The sequence below is a fragment of the Sinocyclocheilus anshuiensis genome, unplaced genomic scaffold, assembly GCF_001515605.1.
Source record: "Sinocyclocheilus anshuiensis isolate Anshui unplaced genomic scaffold, SAMN03320099.WGS_v1.1 scaffold78, whole genome shotgun sequence".
Taxonomy (NCBI): Eukaryota; Metazoa; Chordata; class Actinopteri; order Cypriniformes; family Cyprinidae; genus Sinocyclocheilus; species Sinocyclocheilus anshuiensis.
The window spans coordinates 2,033,782-2,060,408 of record NW_015544250.1 but is presented as its reverse complement, the minus strand read 5'-3'; the positions used below and the strand labels follow the sequence as shown (position 1 = coordinate 2,060,408).

The 26,627-nt window shown below is 35.1% G+C and overlaps 1 protein-coding gene across 1 annotated transcript in view; it reads left to right on the top strand.

The window, feature by feature from the left end:
* Window positions 1-25,987, top strand: part of LOC107697831 (von Willebrand factor A domain-containing protein 5B1) — a 34,925-nt gene extending 8,938 nt beyond the window's left edge. Inside the window, exons 7-21 of the mRNA XM_016498683.1 lie at window positions 613-789; window positions 4,633-4,743; window positions 5,437-5,639; window positions 12,115-12,229; window positions 12,546-12,731; window positions 13,531-13,732; window positions 13,940-14,139; window positions 18,894-19,083; window positions 20,852-21,142; window positions 21,233-21,370; window positions 21,557-21,688; window positions 22,764-22,838; window positions 23,090-23,159; window positions 24,251-24,377; window positions 25,156-25,987. Of these exons, the coding sequence (XP_016354169.1) occupies window positions 613-789; window positions 4,633-4,743; window positions 5,437-5,639; window positions 12,115-12,229; window positions 12,546-12,731; window positions 13,531-13,732; window positions 13,940-14,139; window positions 18,894-19,083; window positions 20,852-21,142; window positions 21,233-21,370; window positions 21,557-21,688; window positions 22,764-22,838; window positions 23,090-23,159; window positions 24,251-24,377; window positions 25,156-25,839 (2,901 nt within the window). The 3' untranslated portion in view covers window positions 25,840-25,987. The remainder of the gene's footprint in view (window positions 1-612; window positions 790-4,632; window positions 4,744-5,436; window positions 5,640-12,114; window positions 12,230-12,545; window positions 12,732-13,530; window positions 13,733-13,939; window positions 14,140-18,893; window positions 19,084-20,851; window positions 21,143-21,232; window positions 21,371-21,556; window positions 21,689-22,763; window positions 22,839-23,089; window positions 23,160-24,250; window positions 24,378-25,155) is intronic.
* The last annotated feature ends 640 nt before the right edge of the window (window positions 25,988-26,627 follow it).

The window sequence follows — 26,627 nt, the reverse complement described above, 5'->3', positions numbered from 1 at the left end:
TAAAAAACAGACACACACACACACACACACACACACACACACACACAAACATAAACACACATAAACTAAATGAAATACTATACATATATAGTATATATATTTATATGTATAGTATATACACATATATATATATATATATATATATATATATATATATATTGCATATTATTTCTATATATACCGAACATATTTTATTGTGAGTATATAATAATATGTAAAATATGCCAAAAATTACTATTTGACATTTTTATGACAATTATGCACATTTTTTCATTAAATTGCCATCATATGTATTGCTATCTATAAAGTATACTATTATAAAAAAGTGATATGATATATTTAAGTTCTAAAATGTATTTGATTTGCTGTACTTACTGTGTTTTTTTAAATAAAAAATTGATAAAATGTGCTCAATTGTATGAGAATGATGCAGAAATAATATGCAACCAATCTCTTAAAAATGGCTTTATTTTGTTTATGAAAAAATGTAACTTATGTTGTTTTTTATTTTGATTTTGTTGTTTTAATGTGACATGTTTTTGTGAGATTCACCAGCTTTTTTATTATCGCCTTCAATAATGGCTCTTTCACTGGCTGATGTGTGGTGAGTAGGTGGACATCATTCGGAAGAGGCTCCATAAAGACATCCTCCACAACCCCGTGGTCATGCTGAACTTCTGCCCAAACCTCAGTTCAACGACCTCTGACCTGCGGAGCATCCAGGGGGAATTCATCTTCCTCATTGACCGCAGTGGAAGCATGAGTGGGGTCAACATCAATCGAGTTAAGGTAGGATGCTTGTGTTTCTGTGTTAAACTAAATCTGCCCCTCACTCCCAATGCTCATTAACTTTTGATGACAAACCTAATTTATTCTGCAGTTTAAAACCACAAAGTGCTTCAGTCGTGTTAATAACCATTAATGGAAATGGGTTTTTATATACACACAGCAGTGCTTATTTAACGATGAGACGGATCGCCCACGTGTGTTCAGCAGTTTCAGTCTGATTGGATGGTTTTATGCAGTTTATGGGAGTTGGAGAGTTCACCCAAAAAATCACTTAAAATGTACTCACCCTCAGGCCATCCAAGACGTAGATGAGTTTGTTTCCTCATCAGAAAAGATTTGGAGAAATGTAGCATTACATCACTTCTCTGCAGTGAATGGGTGCCGTCAGAATGAGAGTCCAAACAGCTGATAAAAACATCACAATAATCCACACGACTCCAGTCCATCAATTAATGTCTTGTGAAGTGAAAAGCTGCGTGTTTGTCAGAAACAAATTAAGACGTTTTTTAACTTTAAACTGTTACCACTGGCAAAAATATGAGTCCTCTATCCACAATATTGATTCAGTGAAAAAAAGTGGTCTCATCTGAATCAGGAGAGAAAGATGCACAGATCAAGCACCGCTTACAAGAGAAAACACTCCAAAACAGATCTAAACAATAGGCGGGGCTGGATGGGCAATATATTTAATATTCACAAAGTATTCATAATGATTTTACTGAAGATCTTAAATTGAACAAGATTGTGAATTTTAAGTAATTTTAATGCACTTTTTCGTCCATTATGTTTTTAAACCATCATGTTTCAGAATACATTGTTTTGTGACTTGCAACTTTCTTGTTCTCACAATGCGTGCATTAAGACAGAGATGTTTTAATAGAGTCACTGAATTAAACTTCTCAGAGTAGCAAAATCAGTTGAATATGTTTCACTGAACAGGGTGAAAACTTCAGTGATTTGTTTGTATCGTCATTCTAAAATGTTCACTTAAGGCCCCATATGGCTTTTGTATGGCTTATAAAGATAAATAAAAAGTGTGAGAAACATGCCTTAATTTTTAATCTTTGCATAAACATGTTGTATCTAACTGTTTTAGAGTAAATACACTACCGATCAAAAAGTCTGGGGTCAGTTAAAATTTTTAGGAAGAAATTAATACTTTCATATAGAAAGGATGCATTAAATTGATCAAAAGTGACAGTACAGACATTTATAATGTTACAAAAGAATTTTATTTCAAATAAATCCTGTTCTTTTGAACATTATATTCATCAAACAATCCTAAAGTTTCTTGAGCAGCAAATCAGCATATCAGAATGATTTCTGAAGGATCATGTGACACTGAAGCCTGGAGTAATGATGCTGAAAATGAGGAATAAATTACATTTGAAAATATATTCCAATAGACAACATTTATTTTAAATTGTAATATTTCACAAATTTACTCTTTTTACTGTATTCTTTGCTTAAATTAATGCAAACTTGGTGAGCATAATAGACTTCTTTCAAAAACATAAAAAAAAATCCAACCTAACCCCAAACTATTGAACTGTTGTGTACATGTTGAGATATATTTAAATTCATAAGCTGAAATAAACATGTAGTTTGTTTGTTTTAATTGTTTTTGCTACAGTATTTTACTGAACATTATGCGGCTTTGTAGTTCTGAATCAAATCAGAGCTTTTGAGCAGCCTGTTGAAGGGGTTTTGTGATGAAATAACCAGCTTGTTGCATTGAATAGCTCAAGCAGGTACGATAATTGAACTAGGTAAGTCTTCATGCTGAGATTGGAGATTTTGTGCGCTGTGAGCGAGCACGTGTGCACGTGTTCCCTGTTGACGGGGCTCTGCAGTGTGATGCACGAGCCAGCGATGACTCACTGTGGTTTTGATTGAGGATGTTCCCCTTCTGACCACAGACACCAAACTGCTCTAATGTAAAGGCTCAGGTCACTCTAGTGGTAATATCCTTCCCAGAATATCCTTGACTCTGAAGAAGACTTGTTCCATGCTGAAATGTCATATATGATCCCTTCTGGGCTGGAGGAGGACAACAGTAGATGTGTCTAATAACATTGAAAGGAATCGTTCACCCAGAAATGAACATTTTGACAGAATGAACAGCAAACAGAGAGAAATTTTAAGAATTGTGATGGTAATTTCTGCTATGCATTTACCCAAAAATGAAAATATGCTGAAAATGTACTCACCTTTAGCCCATCCAAGACGTAGATGAGTTTGTTTCTTCATCTGAACAGATTTGGAGAAATTTAGCATTACATGTTCACCAATGGATGCTCTGCAGTGAATGGGTGCCGTCAGAATGAGAGTCCAAACAGCTGATAAAAACATCACAATAATCCACACCACTCCAGTCCATCATTTAACATCTTGAGAAGTGAAAAGCTGCTCGTTTGTAAGAAACAAATCCATCTTTAAGGAATTTTAACTTTAAACTGTCACTTCTGGACAAAATACGAATCCATAATCTATAATAACACTTCCTCCAGTGAGTGAGTAAAATTTCAGTAAATTTTCATTTTTGTGTGAACTGTACCTTTAAATCATTATTTAGTGAGTTGACCTCAATAACTGAATCAGTGCAATTCGTGAATGAATCATTCAGATACATTTTGTATCTGACTCAAAAGACATAACTCTCATGAAAACTTTTTCAGTAAATTATTATACTTTATGGTTGTTTTGAGCATTTCTGAAGCTTGAAAGCCACTATTCTTTGTAATTGCATGGGGAAAATGTATTTATTTATCTATTTTTTGTTTCCAGATTTTCTTCCACAGAAAAACAAACCAAAAACGTCAATTACTAAGTATCTTTTCTCATTGTGTGTCAAGTTCTGTTTGAATTTGTGTGGAAGTGTTTGGTGAAGATAGACTTGTTTTTTTATTAGAACAAAACTGGTGATTAGTTTCTTAATTAATTCAGACCATATCATTGTGAAAAGTGTGAAAATGCTAGAACTCTTCTTCATATCTCATTCATATTTACAAACTTAATTATAACGTCATGCTAATTACTCGCCGCTGTACCTGCTGTGAATCTGTCGAGAAGCAGCATTATAAATGATATATCTACTTTCAGATGAGACAGAATGGATGTCTGACCAGTATAATTGTGGTGTTCAGTGAGCGCTGCTACACTGTTGTCTAATGGCTCCAGGTCTGCTACCAAAGATTGTTGGTTCAATCCAAGCAAGGGTGACACAGTTGAAATGCCATTAGCGATCGACCACTAATCCAAACATTTGGGGAACCAGGTCACCCTCAGTGTCTATAATGGTTACGGCACTTAACCCTGTAATTAGGTTAATGAGAGTTGCTTTACATAGGAAGCAATGTTAAATGGCAAATGTCTGTAATCTCTGTTAATGCCTGTAATAATTTATTAAAGCACTATGAGTGTCAAATGCAATGAATGATGTAAACTCAGTGTAAACCATTATATATAAGCACCTAAATATAAACACATGAACAAAGTACATTACAAATCACTTATACAAAATATTTTAAAATTAAAATAAAATGTTTATTAAATAATTTTTTGTATATGTAAAATATATATTTTTATAAGATAAGATTTTTATAAGATTAAAATATTTAATAATTATTATCAGTTGTTACTGGTTCTCATCAATGCTGAAAACCTTTTTTGCTGCTTAATATTTTTGAGGATGAGTAATGAAAAATACAGCTGTATTTAAATGTATATGTTTTTAAATAGTAATATATTGATAAATATGTATATTTATATAATATACATATTTTTTTAATAAGTAATGCAGAATCATTCACGTTGACCTCTTCCTTTTTTGTGCGTTCACAGGACGCAATGGTCGTGATTCTGAAAAGTCTTTTCCCAGCATGCTTATTCAACATAGTGGGCTTCGGATCTAAGTTCAAAACGCTGTTTGTCACCAGTCAGAGCTACAATGAGGTTAGTCACCCGCAGTCAGCGTCCACACTCACTGATCATTAGATCAGCAGTTACTGTCCAGAGGATCAGTGCTTGTGTTTGCCAGTGGAAAAGGTCTGGGTTTATAGAATGAACTTCCAGTAAAGTTTCGTACTGGGTACATCATTTATAAAAACACTGCTTAATCAGTGCACTGCAAAAAAATTATTTTCTTTGTCAGTATTTTGTGTTGTTTTCCAGTACAAATATCTAAATATTCATAAATCAAGATAAATTTATTTGTAGACAATTTACTTAAAAGCATTAAGTCTTGTTTTCTGAAAAATGTAGCAAAATGAAGTGACTTTATGCTTAAAACAATAAAAAAAACAATCTGCCAGTGGGATAAGAAAAATAAAATTAATAAGCAGCATGTTTAGTTATCTCTGTTATCTCTGTAGCAAATAGTTTTTTTTTTCTTTTAAGCATAAATCTAATTAAATTTAAAGAGGTTTTTGAAAAGGTTTGACAGTGGACTATAAAGAATTATATATATATATATATATATATATATAATAAAGTATTGTCTTATCTTAAACATTTTTGTTTCTCAAGTAAATATATCTTGTTTTAAATATATTTAGATATGGTAGATCTGGCAAAACACAAAACAAGATAAAAATACTGATTAACCTTTTTTTGCAAAATTGTTAACAAACCTCATTTATTTCACAGGAGAGCTTGGCGTTGGCTTGTGAGCATGTGAAGAAGATCCGCGCTGACATGGGCGGCACAAACATACTGGCTCCTCTCAACTGGATCCTACGGCAGCCCATGCAGAGAGGTCATCCTCGCCTGCTCTTCCTCCTGACCGACGGAGCCGTCAGTAACACGGGGAAAGTTATTGAGTTGCTCCGCAGCCACGCTAGGTTCACCAGGTCAGTGTTTGTACATTCACATTCATGCATTTGGCAGATGCTTTTATCCAAAGCAAGTTACATTGCATTTAACTTTTATCCAAAGCAAGTTACGTTGCATTTAAGGTGTACATTTGATCAGTTCATGCATTCCCTGGGAATCGAACCCATGACCTCGGTGTTGCTAGCGCCATGCTCTACTGTATAATGTGCTGTTGCATTTTAATCTGTGTTTGTGTTTATCAAATATGATTATACTGTGTAATTAAAAGGTTGTGCTAATGTATTAATCTAAACATTTGGTACATTTTAGGACATTTGGAATGGGAAAGATTGGAATCCTATTTTTTTTGTTTGTTTATTTATGTGCAATTATAGTAATTATTTATATCTAGAATTAGATTTATTTGTATTTGTATTTTAGTTGAAGTTTTAGTAACTTTATGTGCTTTTGTCTTTTTTATGTTTTTTTTAAAATTCTATTTAGCTTTAATTATTTATTTCAGTTTTGGTAATTGTTGTACTTTAACAAACTTGTTTTATTTCAGAATACGTTTTAAGTTTTGTATAGTATAAGTTTAAGTTTTGCATCTAATATTTATTTATTCAGCTTTATTTCAATTTCTAAAAACTAGTTGTAGTTTTAGATAACAACAGCACTGATTGTGAACTCTAAATCAAATCAGATCCGAACTGTGACACAATTTAAATGTTTTTTTTGTATAGATTTACAATTATTCCCCAAAATATACTTAAGGACATACATGTGACTGGAGAATTTGCACTATGTAAAGTTGAATATTGACAATAAAGGGTGAGTGAATGATGACCGAATAATCAGTTTTGTGTGAACCAGCTCTGCAGAATATGCTAAACAGATAATAATAGATCATATTGAATAGCATACAGTATCACAACTTGGAATATAGTGCTCAAATCACACATTAATATATATACTGTAGATGAATATGGTGCCTGTTTAGTGCTTACCAGCCCCTGATCACAATATGTTATAATTTATATGGAAAAGAGCAGCTTGAACAGTTTTAAAAATATCCTATTTTATTTTCCACGTATAAAAGCCATAAGGTTTTGGAACGATTTGTTGATTAAATGAGTCATAATTCAAAACTTAAATTTTTGGGTGAACAAATCCTTTAATATCAGAGGCTCAAGGATACAGAGCTGCAGAATTCAGGTAATCAGATCATAATCCGATCAGCACAGCCGCTAGAAATAGTAAATTGTTGTCTCTCCGTCTAATCCTTTTAGATCCACAATAGCCATAAAGCGGCTGTTATCACAGGCTTTGTTTCCGCACTCTGCTGCTTCCGCGAGGCTTCCAGTCAATTTATCACCTGCCGAGACGTTCACCTCAGAGAAGCACTTCTTTTCTTCCCCGTCCTCCTAGAACAGATGCTACAATAGCTTTCTTTCAAATGAATGGAGGAACCCGTGGGTTTTAACAGCCGTTCCTGCAGAACAATAGACACACGATGGGTCTGAAAATAATGTCTTATCTTACACATTTTTGCTTCTCAAGTAAATGTCTTGTTTTAAAGACGTTTAGATATATTGGATCTGTCAAACACAAGATAAAAATACTGATTAACTGAATTATTTTGTTTGCAGAAGTGTCACTATAGTTTAGTTTTTTATAGTTTGTTATAACAAACCTCATTTATTTCACAGGAGAGCTTGGCGTTGGCTTGTGAGCATATGAAGAAGATCCGGGCTGACATGGGCGGCACAAACATACTGGCTCCTCTCAACTGGATCGTACGGCAGCCCATGCAGAGAGGTCACCCTCGCCTGCTCTTCCTCCTGACCGACGGAGCCGTCAGTAACACGGGGAAAGTTATTGAGTTGCTCCGCAGCCACGCTAGGTTCACCAGGTCAGTGTTTGTACATTCACATTCATGCATTTGGCAGATGCTTTTATCCAAAGCAAGTTACGTTGCATTTAAGGTGTACATTTGATCAGTTCATGCATTCCCTGGGAATCGAACCCATGACCTCGGTGTTGCTAGCGCCATGCTCTACTGTATAATGTGCTGTTGCATTTTAATCTGTGTTTGTGTTTATCAAATATGATTATACTGTGTAATTAAAAGGTTGTGCTAATGTATTAATCTAAACATTTGGTACATTTTAGGACATTTGGAATGGGAAAGATTGGAATCCTATTTTTTTTGTTTGTTTATTTATGTGCAATTATAGTAATTATTTATATCTAGAATTAGATTTATTTGTATTTGTATTTTAGTTGAAGTTTTAGTAACTTTATGTGCTTTTGTCTTTTTTATGTTTTTTTTTAAATTCTATTTAGCTTTAATTATTTATTTCAGTTTTGGTAATTGTTGTACTTTAACAAACTTGTTTTATTTCAGAATACGTTTTAAGTTTTGTATAGTATAAGTTTAAGTTTTGCATCTAATATTTATTTATTCAGCTTTATTTCAATTTCTAAAAACTAGTTGTAGTTTTAGATAACAACAGCACTGATTGTGAACTCTAAATCAAATCAGATCCGAACTGTGACACAATTTAAATGTTTTTTTTGTATAGATTTACAATTATTCCCCAAAATATACTTAAGGACATACATGTGACTGGAGAATTTGCACTATGTAAAGTTGAATATTGACAATAAAGGGTGAGTGAATGATGACCGAATAATCAGTTTTGTGTGAACCAGCTCTGCAGAATATGCTAAACAGATAATAATAGATCATATTGAATAGCATACAGTATCACAACTTGGAATATAGTGCTCAAATCACACATTAATATATATACTGTAGATGAATATGGTGCCTGTTTAGTGCTTACCAGCCCCTGATCACAATATGTTATCATTTATATGGAAAAGAGCAGCTTGAACAGTTTTAAAAATATCCTATTTTATTTTCCACGTATAAAAGCCATAAGGTTTTGGAACGATTTGTTGATTAAATGAGTCATAATTCAAAACTTAAATTTTTGGGTGAACAAATCCTTTAATATCAGAGGCTCAAGGATACAGAGCTGCAGAATTCAGGTAATCAGATCATAATCCGATCAGCACAGCCGCTAGAAATAGTAAATTGTTGTCTCTCCGTCTAATCCTTTTAGATCCACAATAGCCATAAAGCGGCTGTTATCACAGGCTTTGTTTCCGCACTCTGCTGCTTCCGCGAGGCTTCCAGTCAATTTATCACCTGCCGAGACGTTCACCTCAGAGAAGCACTTCTTTTCTTCCCCGTCCTCCTAGAACAGATGCTACAATAGCTTTCTTTCAAATGAATGGAAGAACCTGTGGGTTTTAACGGCCGTTCCTGCAGTACAATAGACATGCGATGGCTGGGAAGTGAAGCTGTGGTGTAATTTACTGCCTTAAACAGCACTTGCCCTCCACAGACGATCGAGAACAATCACAAATGTGTCTTGCTGCACTCCGTTTCTCTGCTGTGAGGACACGAGTCAGCTTTCTTTGCTCGTTAGGGAAGAATCTTTCTCAGCAAGCTGATCTGATTGCCCATCCACACTTTAGTAAATGGACAGATGTGTTCCCTGTTCTCTCATATCTCGCACGCAGATGTTGCTGCCTACACTGAAGGTCACTCATCGTCAATTACTACTGTTTGTCTTCAGATACTGTGTAGTAGAGCTGGTATGTTTTACTAGCTCAAATCTAGAGATTGTAGAAATCTCAAATATAACTTCAATATATCAGCTAGTGAGCTGCCTACCTAGACAGCATTTTAATGCATCATAGGCACTGTAGTAAGACAGCATATCTTCATGCCTGAAATTAGCGTCAGTGGCGACGTTTTACTGATGTTGTGCACATCGCAGAATACAATGACATGAAAAATGAAGCTTGCATAGCTAAAAGCATGGTTTAAGACTTTTTTGGCCAAATTGTAAAGAAAATCTAAGAATGCATTGGGACAAGGTCACTGAAATCATTCACAGTCAAGAATCAAGAAAAATGTTGTATTTTGTATTTATTTATATTTAACGGTTTTATTTGTATTTATGTATATTTATCATATATATACTTACACACTTAGAAATGCATAAATAAATGTATTTAAAAAATGAAATGAAAATTGACTATATTGTACCCAATACTCATATGTAGTCATTTATTTTTATGTATTTTTATATTAGATATTATATAAAATGTAGTTTTTTAAAGTCTAATGAAAAATAGATGTAGTACCTAAAACTAATATGTAGTATTTTATTTCAGCATTTTTTTACATTTATTATATATTTACTTATATATAGCTCATTATGAATAGAAATAGGGGGAAAAAATGTATTAGGAATAAAAAGTGTAATGATAAAGGGACTGTTGTACCCAGTACTGGTACGTAGTAATTTTGTTTCATAGACGTACTGTATATTAAAGGGACAGTTCACCAAAAATTTGAATTCTGTCATTAATTACTCACCCTCATGTTCCAAACCTGTAAGACCTAAAATATTGTGCACTGATTTTTCTAGAATAACTTTTGCTGCCGAATTATCCACTAACCTAGTTTATGATAACATTTTTGTCATAGATTATAAATATACATAGGCCTATATTTTTTCATATTTGTTTATTTTATTTTTCTTTATAATGATGTAGTCTGTATCTAGTAGATTGTGAAAGAATGATTATCAGTTCCACACACAGAGATATATAAATTCTACATTTATTTAAATGAGGGAAAAAAAACTTCACTGGTATCGGCCAATACCGAACCCTAAGTATCGGTATCGGAGGCGAAAAAGGCGGATCGGAGCATCCCTATATTGTGATAGAGAATAAGAAGCTTACGTCTGATTTCTTCAAGCGGTTGTATTTACCATGTTTACTATGGTAACGTTAATGGCTAGTGTGCATAGTCTTTTGCATCGCTTATAAATATTTCTGCCTTGTATGGTGATCATAATCCACATCGGATCAAGTTATTTCAAACACTCGCTGCTGTCTGAAAGTGAGTTTTGAGCTAAAATTATTTTAAAAGCCTTTAATGCTGGTGTTAGCTGTTAACTTTATGAAATGATCCGCGGCGCTGGCGCTCTCCAGACATGGAGAAACTCCGCCTTTGTTCATAACCACTCCTCTAGCCCCAGCTGGCCCACTTTGGCCCAAGGTTTTCGTCGGGCCAAAAAACCCGGGGCGTTGGCCCCGAGGAAGCACCGTCAAGGCACAATCAAGCCCCCGAAGTGACAGTGCAAATGCGACTGGCCCTGGCACGCACTAGCACGCCCGCTTTTGGCCTGACAGTGGAAATGCGGCTATTACTACCTAATAACAGTCATTATTTATGTTTTCTTTGCGCACTAGAAATATTCTCGTAGCTTCACGAACTTAAGGTTGAACCACTGATGTCAGATGGACTATTTTAACAATGCCCTTACTACCTTTCTGGGCCTTGAATGTGGTAGTTCCCTTGCTGTCTATGGAGGATCAGAAAGATTTTGGATTTCATCAAAAATATCTTCATTTGTGTTCCAAAGATGAACGAAGGAGGGTGAGTAATTAATGACAGAAATATAATTTTTGGGTGAACTATCCCTTTGAGTATATATTTACTTACATCTTGTTTATTATGGAAAATATAGAAATATAGTTCCCTTTCAGTCAGTCACGTTCGACGTTACGTCAGTCGTGACTGACGAATTGGGATCTCGCCCGAGAGCCTAATCACCTTCAAGTGTTAACTAAACAAGCCAATGACAGTTGGTACTGACGTAACGTCTCCGTTCCCTCCTTCAGGGAACGAGGGTTACACAAGTAACCGAGACGATTTATTTAAAAAATAATACAATCTAATGAAAAATGGACTGTTGTGCCCAATACTGGTATGTAGTATTTTTTGTTTTTTATTAGTTTATGTAATTTATACTCATTAGAATATTGTGTTGTTAGCTTTGCAACATGCTAACATGAAACTGTATTGGAAACAATACTCTAAAACCAAGTTGGTTTGTTGGTCTGTTTGCAGGTTTTAGTGGGGTTTTGGTCATTTTTCAGGTTGGTCTCTTAGCGTCAACCATGTAAATCAGTTTAGGCCGGTTAAACAGTTTTCAGCATTGTTGTACTGTAAGTCTCTGTTGAGGAGTGCCGTTTGTGTGCCGTATGCAGTTGCAGCCTATATGTAGAGCGTTCTTAATCAGACAGTTTCAGTACGGATGCTTCCTTAGAAGGCAGCTGCCTATGTAGGCAGTAGACAGCAAGGCTGCTCGCTAAGTTACAGAGAGTTGCACAATCTATGTTAGCTGCTGAAGAAGATTCAAATAAACAATATGAATAAGTTTCTTCCTGTCTTTCTGACAGCACGCTTGCCAATCCCAGAATTAATAAAGCAATAAAGTTCAGCGAATTAGACTGATGTTGTCTGGCAGAGCGTCACCCAGTAGAGATGTAGTTTCTTCATAATGTGATGCTCTTCTGATGTTTTCACAGACTCACCGCACCTGTCGTGTCTCTGTGTGTGTGTTTGCATCATGGCAGGTGTTACACATTCGGTATAGGCCAGGGTGTGTGCAGGAGGCTGGTTTTAGGACTGGCTGCCGTTTCCAGAGGCACAGCTGAGTTCCTGGCAGAAGGAGAACGACTGCAGCCCAAGGTCCTCATTTCCTCTGACATGTTTATCTTCCAGTGCAACAGTCTGCTATTTCGAATGTCACCGCAAAGCAATTACAGCAGCCACGTAAATTGTGGAGTGTCCAAATGTATTAGCAATTTACAATTCGTTTTGTTTAGTCAAACATGAATTAGGATAATGATCAAAGCTGACAGTACATTTAGTGTTTTTTCCTTCTCTCTCTGGTGTTTAAGACTAGCATCTATATATTTTCCCTGTGTTAGTTCTATAGACTGTGCTCTGTTGATTGAGTTCACTAGGTAGTGTTTGACCTGGCTGTTATTTGTTTCTTTGGCAGATGATTAAGTCACTGAAGAAGTCCATGACCTCAGTGCTGACTGACATCTCCATTGAGTGGCTATATCCAGAGACAAAGGAGATCCTGCTCTCTCCAGTCGGGGTGAGCTGTCTGTTCCCTGGTGACCGGCTGATTGGATACAGCGTGGTCTGTGATACCTCCCGATATCACTCCAACCCCAAATCAGTAAGTCATCCATCCATCCATCTATTCTTAAATATATCCATCATTCTGCAATTATACTATGTATAATACACACACATACATGTATATACTGTATGTATGTATGTACAGTGGGTACGGAAAGTATTCAGACCCCCTTCAATTTTTTATATTACAAATATTTCTTTAATATATACATGTATGTGTATATAAATATAGACTAAAAACATAACACTTAATCTGTAATCATTATACTATATTTTTATACTATTATTATTATTAATAATAATGTATTATTATTTATAAATATATAATAATCTATATTTATTAATTAATTTATTATTAATTAGGAATATGTAGTTTTATTGTTGTATTATTAATATTATTTAGATAGATAATGTTGTTATTTGAAAATATACTGAATTTTCATATAATATCACATAAAAACAACAATGGTTTATCTGTAATTATTATACTATATTTTTATACTACTATTTATAACAATAACAACAACAACAACAATAATTAATATTATTATTATTATTTTAAAAATACTGTATTTTAGTATAATGTAGAATTTTTTTTGTATAATGTAGAATTTACATGATTAGGGTTAGGGTTTTATTTATTTAGATGATATTTAGAGTAATTATCTGAAAATACTACATTTTGATATATTATAAGATCACATATGTGAATATATAGGCTTTTGTGTACTAAGTATTATATTTTTTAGTATATAAATTTTGTTAATACAAATAAAGATTTTAGGGCAAAACAAGAAGCTCCCAAGCTCTCAGATGTCTTTTCTCTGCTGTAACAGGACAAACGGAAACGATACAGCATGATGCGTTCCAATGAGTCGGCCAGTTCAGTGTTCTATCACTCTCAAGAGGAGGATGCTGGGAAGGTTTCCTCTGACGGTCAGGGGCCGCACAGGGACAATCAAGTCAGCTCGCTGTTTGACGGTTGCCAGGAGACCATGTCTGAGAGCAGTCCTATCTCTACAGAGCAAGACATTATGGGTAAAGTACAGCTCTATACAGCGTAAATGTGTACCATAAAAAAGTCCATAAGACTTGAGAGTTACAGAATTTTCATTTTTGTATGAACTATTCCTTGGAGTCTCCTGATGAAAGAGAGGTTTCTTTATGAAGACATTCAACAAACATGAAGATAAATTGAGTGAAAATGAAAAAGAAAAATGAGACAAATGATTTTTTTTTGCACAGGAACTGACACAGCCACCTCTCCGAGAAGACGTGCTTACAGCACCAATCAGATTGTAGATTACAACCCCATGAAGAAGGCCTACACCCCCAGTGACCCCAGCTCAGTGGTGGGCAAAAACCCTCTTAGAAGAGCTAAAGTCCAGGAGCTCATTGGACAGACACATCCTGACCACGGAGCTCACTGGAAAATGGACTACCAGGTTGGTAAATGCTAAACCATAAGGCTCGAAACATGTGCTACACAAATATGTGAATACAGAAGCTTCTTACTACGCATGATTTTGTGTACTATTGCTTTCCAAAATATGTTTGAAAATGTGTCTATAGCCATTGGAAAAGCCTACTTTGAGCTTCAGACTGCGTTGTAATTTTAACATAATTTGAAGTTGATAAACTACAGTATACTACAAGCTACAAACAAAAAGTAACTAAGTACATTACATAGATTACTTAAAATATACTATCCAATTTAATCAGAGCAGATCTTTGCAATGTGGGGTTTTGTACTAATGAACACTCAATTAGGTTGACAGTATCAAACTTGAACAGGTAAATTTATACAACCAAAATACCTTTACATAACTCAAAAACATTGGTGAATCATTTTTGTGAATCAGTTAATTAAAATGACTCATCCAAACAAACCATTTGGATGAATGGATTCACTGGAAAGAATCAGATTTCCCAACACTACATACAGTATGAAAGAAAGAGAACTGTTTAAGATGAACCGATTCATTTGAATGAATCAGATTTCCAAATACAACATATAGGATAGAGAACTATTCAGGATGAACCAATTCACTAAAATGAATCAGATTTCCCAGCACTACATATGAGATATCAAGAACCTTTTAGGACGAATTAGGATGAATGACTCATCCAAACAAACCAAATGCTTTCCCTATGCTACATATGAGAGTTTAGGATGAAGCAAGATTTCAGATTTCCCAATACCATAGAATCAGAATGAACTGATTCACTAGAATGAATCAGACTTTCTAAAGCTATGAGAGAAAGAACAGTTTAGGGTGGAGCATTTACTAGAATGAATCAGTTTTCCCAAGACTACATATGAAAGAGAGAGAATCATTTAGGACGAAGCGCTTCACTACACTCTAAAAAATGCTGGGTTAAATATAACCCAGCGCTGGGTTAAAAAGGGACAAACCCAGCTATTGGGTTGTTTTGACCCAGCGGTTGGGTTGTTTTTAACCCATGAATGAATCAGATTTCCCAGTACCACAACTGTTCAGAATGAACCGATTCACTAGAATGAATGAGACTTTGCTTTGAAATGACTCATCCAAACAAAGCGATTGACTAGAATGAATCAGACATTCCTATGTTACATATGAGAGTGGAGACCATTTTGGCCAAGTATTAATGTCTGCATTTGTGTTCTTTGGGTAATTGGTCTAATGGAGATTTATAAACATTATGTGCCTTTTTTATGAATGATCATATCTTATAATACATATCCTGAGTAAGCAATAAACATCATAACTTGGAAATGATAAGACAAGATTTGTATCTGTAATCCCCTTTGTGCCTGTGTGTTTTGACACAAAGCAGACGGCTTCTATTTAGGAAGTAGTTGTTTTCCTTATAAGTAATATCTGTAGGCAGCCTTCGCCGTGCCATCTGCTATAGCCCAAGCATCTGCTATGATATGAGAAGAGCTCCATGGATTCGTCTGTTTGTTCCAAAGGGTTATTTGAACTAATTTCTGAGCTCTTTGATGAGAATGTAATTCAATCTTCTTACCGCCACATCCACATAAATAGAGTTTAGATTGCATAGCCAGTGGAAGATGAATTACAGTTCCCTGGACGATTAAGCGATGGAAGCATGTGCATAAAGGAAATATGTTTTTTAGGTGGACTCTTTTGTGATGCGCACCCACGCACTGAAATATAAATGCACCTTTGGAGTCCAGTGGGAGAAAAAAGGTTGGCGGACGTCACAAAAGATGTGCCAGTGTTTGAACTCGGCCGAAATAATGAGGCCAAAAATATCCCTGACCTAGAGACAAATTGATATGTAATCAAGTCCACAACGGAGAGGTGTGCATCCTTTGTGACTGATAATGATGGCCGTACTCATGTCTTGCATGACAGTAGAGCTGAATGGCTGAGGAAAACCCTCCCCATTTACAACAGGCCTCCTGAGGAGACTTAAGGATGCTTATATGCTTATTGAATCGAGGCTATACTAATAGACTACAGTACCTTTCTAGCTCTCTGTTTTGTAGGTGCATTGCTCAACATTTTTGGTGCCCACCCTGTAATATTTTTGTCAGGTTACCTAAAATGTGCTTGAGTTGTAAAATGTAACGAATTAAATTGGGTTTATTCAAGCCAATAATATTGATATTTATTATTTAAATAGTATTATATAAATGCAACATATTTACTGTAAATAATATAAACAATTAAATATTTGATAATTTGATATTTTTTTCTATGTTAGTAGTAGTATTATTTAAATGTTAACATATTTAAATACTATAAACAATTAAATATTTATTTAATTTAAATATGATTAAATTAGCAAGATGTTTTCATGTTAGTTGTCGCATTCCTCAATATTTTGGGTTGCCTTGTCAGGTTACCTAAAAATGTGCTTTATGTGGTAAAATGAATCAAACTGTGTTTATTGTTATTGTTATTATTTAAATACTATTATATAAATATTAACATATTTAAATAATATAAACAATTACATTTAAAAAAAAATTATTTAATAAGAAATACTTTTTTCCATGTTAGTATAGTAGTTTTATAATATTGTCTGAATATTGGCAAATTTAAATAATATAAAAAAATTAATATTTATTCATTTTTTATTAAAAAGCAGTACTTTTTCCAAGTTGGTAGTAGCATAGTATAATTTCATTTAAATAATATAAACAATTAAATATGTATTTACACATAACATATTTAAATAATATAAACATTTAAACAATATTTAAATAATATTAACATCATGTGCAACTAGAGTTAAAAAGTATTTATTACAAATATTTATTTAAATATTATTTAATAATATGAAATAATTAATATGAATTCATTCTTTTAAAAAAGGATTTATTTTTGAGTAATTGCTCTTTCTTCAGCATGCTGGCTGACAAAATAATGACATGTCCTGTATTTATCTCTCCTATTTTATGACATTGTTTATCGAATTCAATGAGTTCAGTGATATTCCCACATTGCTGACACCCTGCCAAGAGACAGATTGAACATCCAGACACTTGCATTTGTCGTCCAGGGTACAATTAGTTCTGACAACTGTGACAAAACCCTTGATGGCCATGATAAAATTTCTAATGTCACGCTCTTTGAAAGGGGAGAAGATATCAATAGTCTGGGTGACACTCGGCACTGCAAGCAATTGCCCGTGGAAATTTGATCAAAAAGGGAGTGAGAAATATTACAGATTAGCTACGGCAATAACAAGAGTCCTTGATTTCCCCTCAATGCATGCAGTAATGACTTTAATGGTCCTTATTAGCTCTTCAGCAGGCATCAATTTTTCATGAACCAAACTGCCATTAGACCCAAGTGAACAGAGAGCCATGGCTGTAGGAACTGGCATGGTTCTGGCGACTCAAAGAATCACTGGGTTCATAAATTCCCTCTACACGAGGTGGAATAAATTAGATTTCCTTTCACTACATGTTGCCTTCATGCTGTTAAGTACAATGGGAAACACATTCAGAGTTGTTAGCATTAGCACCATTACTGTGACACTGTGATTTTTCTTTAGTTCAGGAAATGAGCAATTTTATAACTATCCTGATGCTTTGGTTTTCTTTAGTTCAGGAAAAGAGCAATTTATAACTATCCTGATGCCATGTCCATACATTGATGGGTAAAAGATTTGTCGGGTTACCTAAAAATGTGCTTTATATTGTACTTCTGAGTTAACCTGTCAAAAAAATCAAGTCTATATTATAATATTAATAATTTGTATATTTTAATATTTTATTTTTGTATATTTAATATATATTGAATATTTCTTTTTTTAATGTAATTATTTTTAAATACATTTTTTCCCAGTAATGTTTCAAAATGTTTACTGCTAGTAAAAAGTTTGTTTGTGTGTTTTATTTCTGAAGGATTATGCGACACTGAAGACTGGAGTAATGGGTGCTGAAAATTCAGCTTTGCACTACAGGAATAAATACAATTTTAAAATATATTAAAATAGTAAACAGTTCTTTTAAATTGCAGTAATATTTCAAAATATTACTGTTTTACTGTATTTTTTCATCAAATGAATGAAACCTTGCAGAGCAAAAGACACTTCGTAACACTCCAAAGAGAAAGGAAAACTTGAAATCGCATCATATGACCCCTTTAATTATTCAAAATTTTTGACTGGTAGTGTATATTATAGTATTTTTTGAATTCAATTTACATTTTAATATTTTAATTAATTTATTGATTGATTGATTTTTAAAATATCATTTAAATGTTATCATTGAAATAAAATTTGCATTTTAATATTATAATTAAATTATTTTTATTTTTTATTTTTAAATAATAATTTTAAATACAGGCATATTAAATAATTCAAAATATAGGCATAATATTTAATATACCTATATTTATAATTATGTTATGTGTTTAATATTATAAACCTGTATTCTATTTGTGTTGTCTTATATTGTTGTACTTTTTTCCCAATAAATGAGATTACATGCTCTTTTAAAGGGAAAGTACTCTTCAACAGACATTTGAGTGCTCTTAAAGGGTTAAATATTTGCCATAATCTATAACTGTGCCTGAGTTATTGCGAGATGATGATCTGAATCTTAAAATAGGCAAGAACAATTAAATATTCAACATTAGAAGATAAATGTCTACATCAAATGTGCCATTTTGGATTGGTAATTCAAGTACAGTGAGCAAAAGGACTAATGAACTGTTACTAATTTCTCCAACAGCCACAGTTGGCCAGCCTGTGTGCCACCTCCTCAAGAGGACGTCCCATAACTGCTCACAAACCTCTAGTGCAACAACCAGAGGGTCTCCAGGGGGAGTCTAAAATTGATCAGACCCATCCCGGCCCAGTAGTGGCAGACGGTTCCAGATCTTCAACTGACAGCCCTTCTCTAGGCAGCACCGGCGATGCAGGTTGGTCCTTCACTACAGTCCTCGAGTATAAGAACTTCTGATGCATTATAATCTTAGCACTGCCTGGTTTAAGAGTTAAGCCGGCTTTTAACACTGTCATTTAAAAACCCATAATCAGCTGCACAGTGTGGGCGTAGAAGCACTTAACAATATACAGAGAGCGCAGACTTGAGAAAATACTCCTGAATCTGCTAATCAGTTGTAGTTGTAAAATCTGTTCTGACAAAAAAAAAAAGCAATAGTGAATATGAATGTTTCTGATTTTGTATGCCTCTAACATTTTTCATCAGCTAGATATCGCTCTTTGTTGAGTGTAGTGAGGAGTAAAAACTCAACAGTCCAGCAGTGATAATATCAGTCTGTCTGTTGAAGGTTGTTTTGACATTTGTATACTTCTAAGTATAAAAGTTTAAACTCCAAGTATTCAAACCTGGTATATGCATTGCATTTCCCAGAAATCTCTATGAAAATGATTTTTAGATTTTCTTTTTTTCATTTTTAAATTCGACTGGAAAGATCATGGAAAAGTCATAGAAATGCAGTGGTCAAAAGATTATTTGATAGATATTTTTAGAATAGTTCAAATGTTTTTGAAAAATATTTTGTCTCCTTTGCTCACAAAGGCTATATTTATGTGATTAAAAATACAGTAAAATAGTAATATTGTGAAATATTATTACAGTTTAAAATACCTGTTTTCTATGTTTTCTATATTTTAAAATATAATGTATTCCTGTGAAACAAAGCTGAATTTTCAGCATCATTACTTTAGTCTTCAGTGTCACATGATCCTTCAGAAATCATTCTAATATGCTGGGTTGCTGCTCAAGAAACATTTCTTATTATTATCAATGTTGAAAACAGTTGTGCTAAACTGTGATACATTTTTTCAGGATTCTTTGATGAATAGAAAGTTCAAAAGAACAGCATTTATTTGAAATAACAATCTTTTTGTGACATTATAAATGTCTTAACTGTCATTTTTGACAGTGTCCTTCCTTACTGAATAGATATATTAAAAAAATGAATACAAGTAAAATAAATGAATTAATTAAAAATCATACTGACCCCAAACGTTTGAACTGTAATGTACTGTGAGATAATAAGAGTTGCCAATAAATTTATAGATGGTTTCAGATTAGCAGATCTGTTATTGATTTAATACTGGTGTTTAATATACTATTAATGTCTCTCAATTCATAACTTTTAAAGCATCGCCATCAAAACACAGCTTATTTAACCAATCCACAGCATACGGCAATAAATTTCAAGAATGTCAGACTTCAAATCGCCTGCTGTGAGCAATTTTCCTGTCATTATTCATAATCCGTAGGTCTTGGTTTTTATGGCAACTATCAGCTAATAGTTTTGTGCAATAAAAAGATATTTAACCTAATTGCCTGTCAGTTACCATATTAAACTTCAGACATTGCATTTTTAAGAGAATGTGTCAAGTCTAAAGCAATTTCAACACTAAAAAAAACCTTAAGGCATTTGCGCTTCATCCAGCTGTTTTTAAGCATGAACATATCCTAAAAATGACATCTTAACAGAATCTGATGTACCTTAATTATACAGGGTTCCTCTAATCAACTAACTATTTAGGCAATCCAACAACTAGTCGATTTGAAAAATATCCATGCAGCTGTTTTAACTTGTCATTTAAGCTGTTTATAAGCTTAGCCAACTGGTTTCTGATGTTTTCAGCAGGAAATGCATCGGTTAATACTCTGAATATTTTGTTTACCTTCTCTGTATTTTCGAACAGATGGCTACACGCATCAGCTTTGCGAAGTCGAAACGCCCCAGGATCCTCACGCGCCAGAATTCAAGGCCAGTCACGGAAAGGGAGACTGCAAAGCGGTCATATCAGGACTGCTGTGCGGGAAACCCATGAGATGGGAAGTGGCCTTTGACATCCAGCCTTACCTGAAAGGCCGAGAGCGGGAGGAGAAAGTTCACGAGGACCTGTGGAACGAAACCTTCCATCACCTGGCGGGAAGCTCCATTATTCAAGACTTTGAACACATGGCGGACAAAGAGTGTGAGATTGAGCATGGTAAGGAACTGGAGTCGAATTGCCAAATATTAAAACATCCAACTTACTTGAGTATCTGACCAAATCCCTCAACTATATCATTTCTTGTAGGTTCTGGGAGAAGGTACCAGCTTTACGCCATCCACACGAGCAAAGCCTGCAACATCTTGAGCAAATACACAGCATTTGTACCTATCGATCTGGACAGCAATGAATATTTACCCACCTTCATTGAGTACAGCCATCCTGGTAGGTCATTCTTCGAATTCATCTGAACTCACAAGGCCTGGCAGTTGCAATAATTACGTCAAAGACACTGTTCTCAGAAGGAAGAAAACAGGGAGGAGTGCAGGGAAACAGACGAAGCAGTTGTTTCTGGCTTAAGCACACAATTAGATCATGGTAATGACTCCTTGTATATTTGTTTATCTCCAGGGGAGGATCATAAACGAAGTCCGCACTGCAGTTCTCGTTCCAGCAGCAGGAAGAACCGAGGTTACTCTGTAGGTCTGGGGCGCTCGCAATCAGGAGGTTTGCCTGGGCAAGAAGATGCAGCACTATGCTACAGTAAGATTGATAACAAAATAGTGACAGTTTGGCTTGTTTACAAGTGTGGAGTTATGGGATGGAATATTGATGGATCATAAATAATTAGATTTTTATATTGCATGAAAGATTTTTCTAATGCTTTGGTCTATTGAATGCATTGGGAGGCAATGTCAATTGGTAGCCAAGCAGTTCATTGACAGTGCCACTGGTTAAATGTCACAAAAATGCTCTAAAACATCATAACTTTGGGATAACTTGGCCTACAGTCAAATATGTATATGCTTTTGGGAAATTTTGAACAGATTTACAGAGTTTGTGTACAGTCCTCACTGACAAACTGTCAAATCTTCACTCAAGAGTCCCAGTAGCCTCATAAAACTGAAGCAAAAGCTCCCACAAAAATATATGTATTGTCAGAGTATTCTGAGAATACCATATCAGTTTGGGGACAAGTTGGTCAAAATATACACTATACTGTTCATAAGTTTGGGGTCAGTGAGATATATTTTTTTTTTTTAGAGAGAGAAATTAATACTTTTTTTCAGTAAGGATACATTAAATTGGTCAAAAGTGAGAGTAAAGATATTTATAATGTTACAAAATATTTCTATTTCAAATAAATGCTGTTCTTTTGAACTTCCTATTCGTCAAGTAAATGTAAAAAATGTACCACAGTCTCCACAAAAATTCGAAGCAGCACAACTGTTTTCAACACTGGTAATAAGAAATGTTTCTTGAGCAGCAAATCAGCATATTAGAATGATTTCTGAAGGATCATGTGACACTGAAGACTGGAGTAATGATGCTGAAAATTCAGCTTTGCGTCACAGGAATAATTTACATTTTAAAATAGATTAAATATATAGAATACTACTTTTACTAAAATCTCCAGCAGGGGTGCTATGACCAAACAAACACACAGAGTGCATGTTATTGTAAACTCTTCTGGAGTCCACATGAATCTTCAGCTCAGACCCATTTACAAATGCACTTGGATGTGATTCCTTAATGCTAGTTCTGAAAACAGCTTTCATACCAAACTGATGTCAAAAGGACTTCTGTCTGCACCCTAAAACTCTTCTTTGCTCTACAGACGTAGACAATGCATCTCAATCCTCCTACAAATCACCCTCATCCTCCAGCTGGGAACGATGTAGCTCTTCTGAAGGTACTTTTTCTCCGCCTGTCTGCATTCACTTGGTTACTTCAGTTATTACAAGTCTTGCAGGTATTCAAGCATGCCAAAAACAGCAGCATTAATCACTCAAGCTCGTGAATTCATTCATTAGATTTGACCTAGAGGAGCACGGATGAGTTTATTGAGTGCTCTTTGCCTTGGAGTGCAGTGTATTTGTTTGTGTGTGTGTGTGTGTGTTGGGCCATAGAAATGATCAGAAACCAACCTGCTCTCTCTTTCAGCCTCTCAAAGGAATGCGTCGGTGACCTCCGACCCCTCGCAGAGATCAGTCGAGAGCCTTTTCTCCGCCAGGTGGGTGTAGATAGAGGGAACGAGATGGGGGAAAGAGCCTACAAATCAAGTTGCACAATTAAAAACACTGTAATTCACAGAACACAAATGAATAATTCAGCAGTTTGCATCGCTCCTGCGCCATTGTTTTAAATCATGAGTCGAATTTGCATTTTGATTGCTTTTGGTAGTCTGTTGGGTGCATGTAATGAGTTCAACTCTCAGAGAAGACAGACATTCATTAGTCATTAAAAAAAAAATTAAAGACAGGAGATGCGTAGACTGAAAATACGACAGTTTCGTGCAGGTATTTAGTTTATTTTATAATCATTTTGCTGTTGATGTGAAGTACATAATGCTTTATTACAATTAAACGAGTCAGTGTGACAATTATCTTTTCGCAAGTGTTTGTTCTATTGAAGTCAAAGGTTTTGCTATTAGCTTTTTCCTTTAAAAAAATTTGCCTAAACGTCTTGAGTTTAAGTGAATTTATGAAGTAAAGGATAATCTGAAGAAGTGTGAAAATTAGAGGATGTAGTCACAACCACTCAGTTTCAGTTTTAATTAGCGTTTGGCTTTAAGAAACATTGGAAGAGGGTGAGTTAACTGCAGGGTGAAGCTGTGGGGGCGGGGTTTTGGTGGTGATGTCACTTAATACTGTAGGCTTAGCTCATGAATATTAATTAGGATATGCACAAATAGTTTTATGTGATCTAAATAAATGGTTAATGCAGTGTATTATTCTTTGATAAATAATTGGTACAAATCCAGCCTGGATCATGTACTAATCCCTTTCAAATTCCCATATCTTAAGTACAATAATCCAAAATTTAAAACAAAAGATAGATGGTACTCTAGACACCAAAATAAACACTTCCCTTTCGTGTCTGGAATCTCTTTCACAGTGTCACCTCCCGCTGTCACTTGAAATGTCAGCTGAACTAATGACCAAAACGTGAGGAGCAGCGCTATCAGGGATGTGTGCACACTACACAAATTAATGGATGTGAAGGGGCAGATTTCACCTAGAAAAAACACTTTAGACATGTCTGTGCATTTAATGACGACAGTGAGGCACCGGAGTAAAAGGTGTTGTTTCTTTTTGCCTCTAGCAAGCTGAGCCTGAGCAGGACGCGTCTCTTGACGAAAGCCGCCAGGGGCTTCATGAGCCGGTCGCAGAGCAAAATCAGCAACTCCGTGGGAGAGAGCGAAAATGACAACAAGGACTACATCCCTCTGGTTTCTGTCGCCATATTCTGCTTTCAGGATGCTGATGCTCTGTGGTTTTAGCAGAACTTACAGTTGAAGTCAACATGAAATTGAAATTGCCCCTATTGACATTTTTAATACATGCAATATATGTGTGTGTATGTGTGTGTGTGTGTCTGTATAAAATTTATATAAAATCTACATTTGTTATTTATATTATTTATAGACATGGATTATCATATACATGGATGATTTGTAATATATATAATATATTATATATAATATATTTAGAAATGTGTAGTTAAATAGATACATTTTTACGTATATACATTTGTTTTTTTCTCATTGTGGGAGTAAAATGGGTTCAACAATTCATGTTGACTTCAAAAGGTCAGCATAAAATGCCTGACAAACCTCAACTAGTAATAATGATGTCATTGAGTGTATTGCATCCACTCGCCTCATAACCTATAAATAGCCGGTCAATACTCACCTTGCACACAGAAGCAGTAGTCTTTACGTATAGTGAGTAATAGATCTGTTGACATTTAACAAGCACTGATCAATATCTCATGATCGCTGTGTCTGGTTAAATGAGATGTGCTATTTGAGTAGAATATATGGGTCATGGCAATTACTCAAAGTAAACGGTGATGAAGCGTAACAAAATCAGTAGAGCGTATTTTTAAGGCTAATGTAATTGACAATGCTTAAAGAACTTAAATGGCTCATTGAAGTTCTGTCTCTGAGCTTGTTTATGTTTAAGCACTGATTAAATAGACATTATGGTATCTACTTCCTGTTGCAGGTGTCATTGCAGCTGTCCTGTGGGGCGTTCATGTTGGACAGTGCCTTGTGTGACGCCATCAACGTGCCCATGGACAAGCTCAAGTGGACGTCACCCTTCACCAGCCACAGAATCAGCCTTACCCATGTGTCCCACTCTGGCTCCCGGCGCTCTGAGAGTCTGGAGGTCCACCACGGCTCATCACCTCCTCCAAAAGACTCGGACTTGAACTCCGAATGTGAGGAACTGGTGTCCCGCACATCTTCATCCTCATACCAGGCCCGAAGCCCTCGGATGGAGGGCGAGCCCTCGCTGTTGAGTGGCTTCTCGTCGATGTCGACCGAAGCCCCGCTGTCGCCTATCAACTCTTTGCACGACAGTGGACGGGAGTCTGAGTCAGAAATCGCCGAGACGCCCTGGCTGAGTTCACCTGGGATCCTACAAAGGGCCGTGCAAGACCCTGAGGGGATGGTGTGGGCGACCGCGGTTGCTCTGGCCTGGCTGGAACACAGTTCGGCCAGCTATTTCATCGAGTGGGAGTTGATCGCAGCCAAGGCCAGCATGTGGCTAGATGAACAGATCATCCCAGAGGGCCGAGACCTGGCGGCGGTCAAAGCCGCGGCCAATCAACTCTTCATCATCCTCAGACACTGGGACGAGAACCTGCAGCTCAACATGCTCTGCTACAACCCCAACAGCATGTGAGTCCTGATATGGTAGGGACTAAACTTCAAACTATGCGAAACAAGGGTTTTACTCTCCTTGAGTTGTTTTAATGTTTATTCTGTGGGTTTCGTTTTAGTTTTATGAATAGAAATCGTACCAGTATTTCATCCGCCTGAAGGCCAGAAACATACTATGCGCAGGTACGTAGATGCCAATGTATTGCAGGCTTCCTATTGTACATATGTAACTTGTGTTCTTGCGTTGCTGTAGCAGTAGCAAACCTGTAAAAGACTGTATCTGTCTCAGATGAAAAAAAAAATACAGGAAGTTAAAAAAGTACTCACAGTTGTGAGGAAAGGTGTAGTTATAAGAAACAGATGCAACTCAGTGTTATTTTAGTTTTTTATTTATATACAGTATTATTATAGTTTTTATTAATATTTTTATATTTGTAAATTTATGTTTTCAATTTAAATTTTTTCAATATAAATTAAAATCACATTTTTTAATTTTTGTGTTTTTTAATCTTACCATTTAGGTTTAATTTATTATTTATTTCAATTTTTGATTATTTATTTCTAATTAGTCATTTTAGGGCTTCAACTTCAACTTATTTCTGTTAGTTGCCAAGGCAACATTTCTGATTTTTCTTTAGTTTACGTTTTTCATCTAATATTTATTTTGTTTTAGCTTTATTTCAATTAACAAAAAAGTTTTTTAGTTTTAGTTAACGATAATAACCCTGTTGCAACTACAAGAAATAGTCACAATTGTGTGATAAAATGCACAATTACACTATTAATTCAAAGTTAAGAAACTAAGTTGCA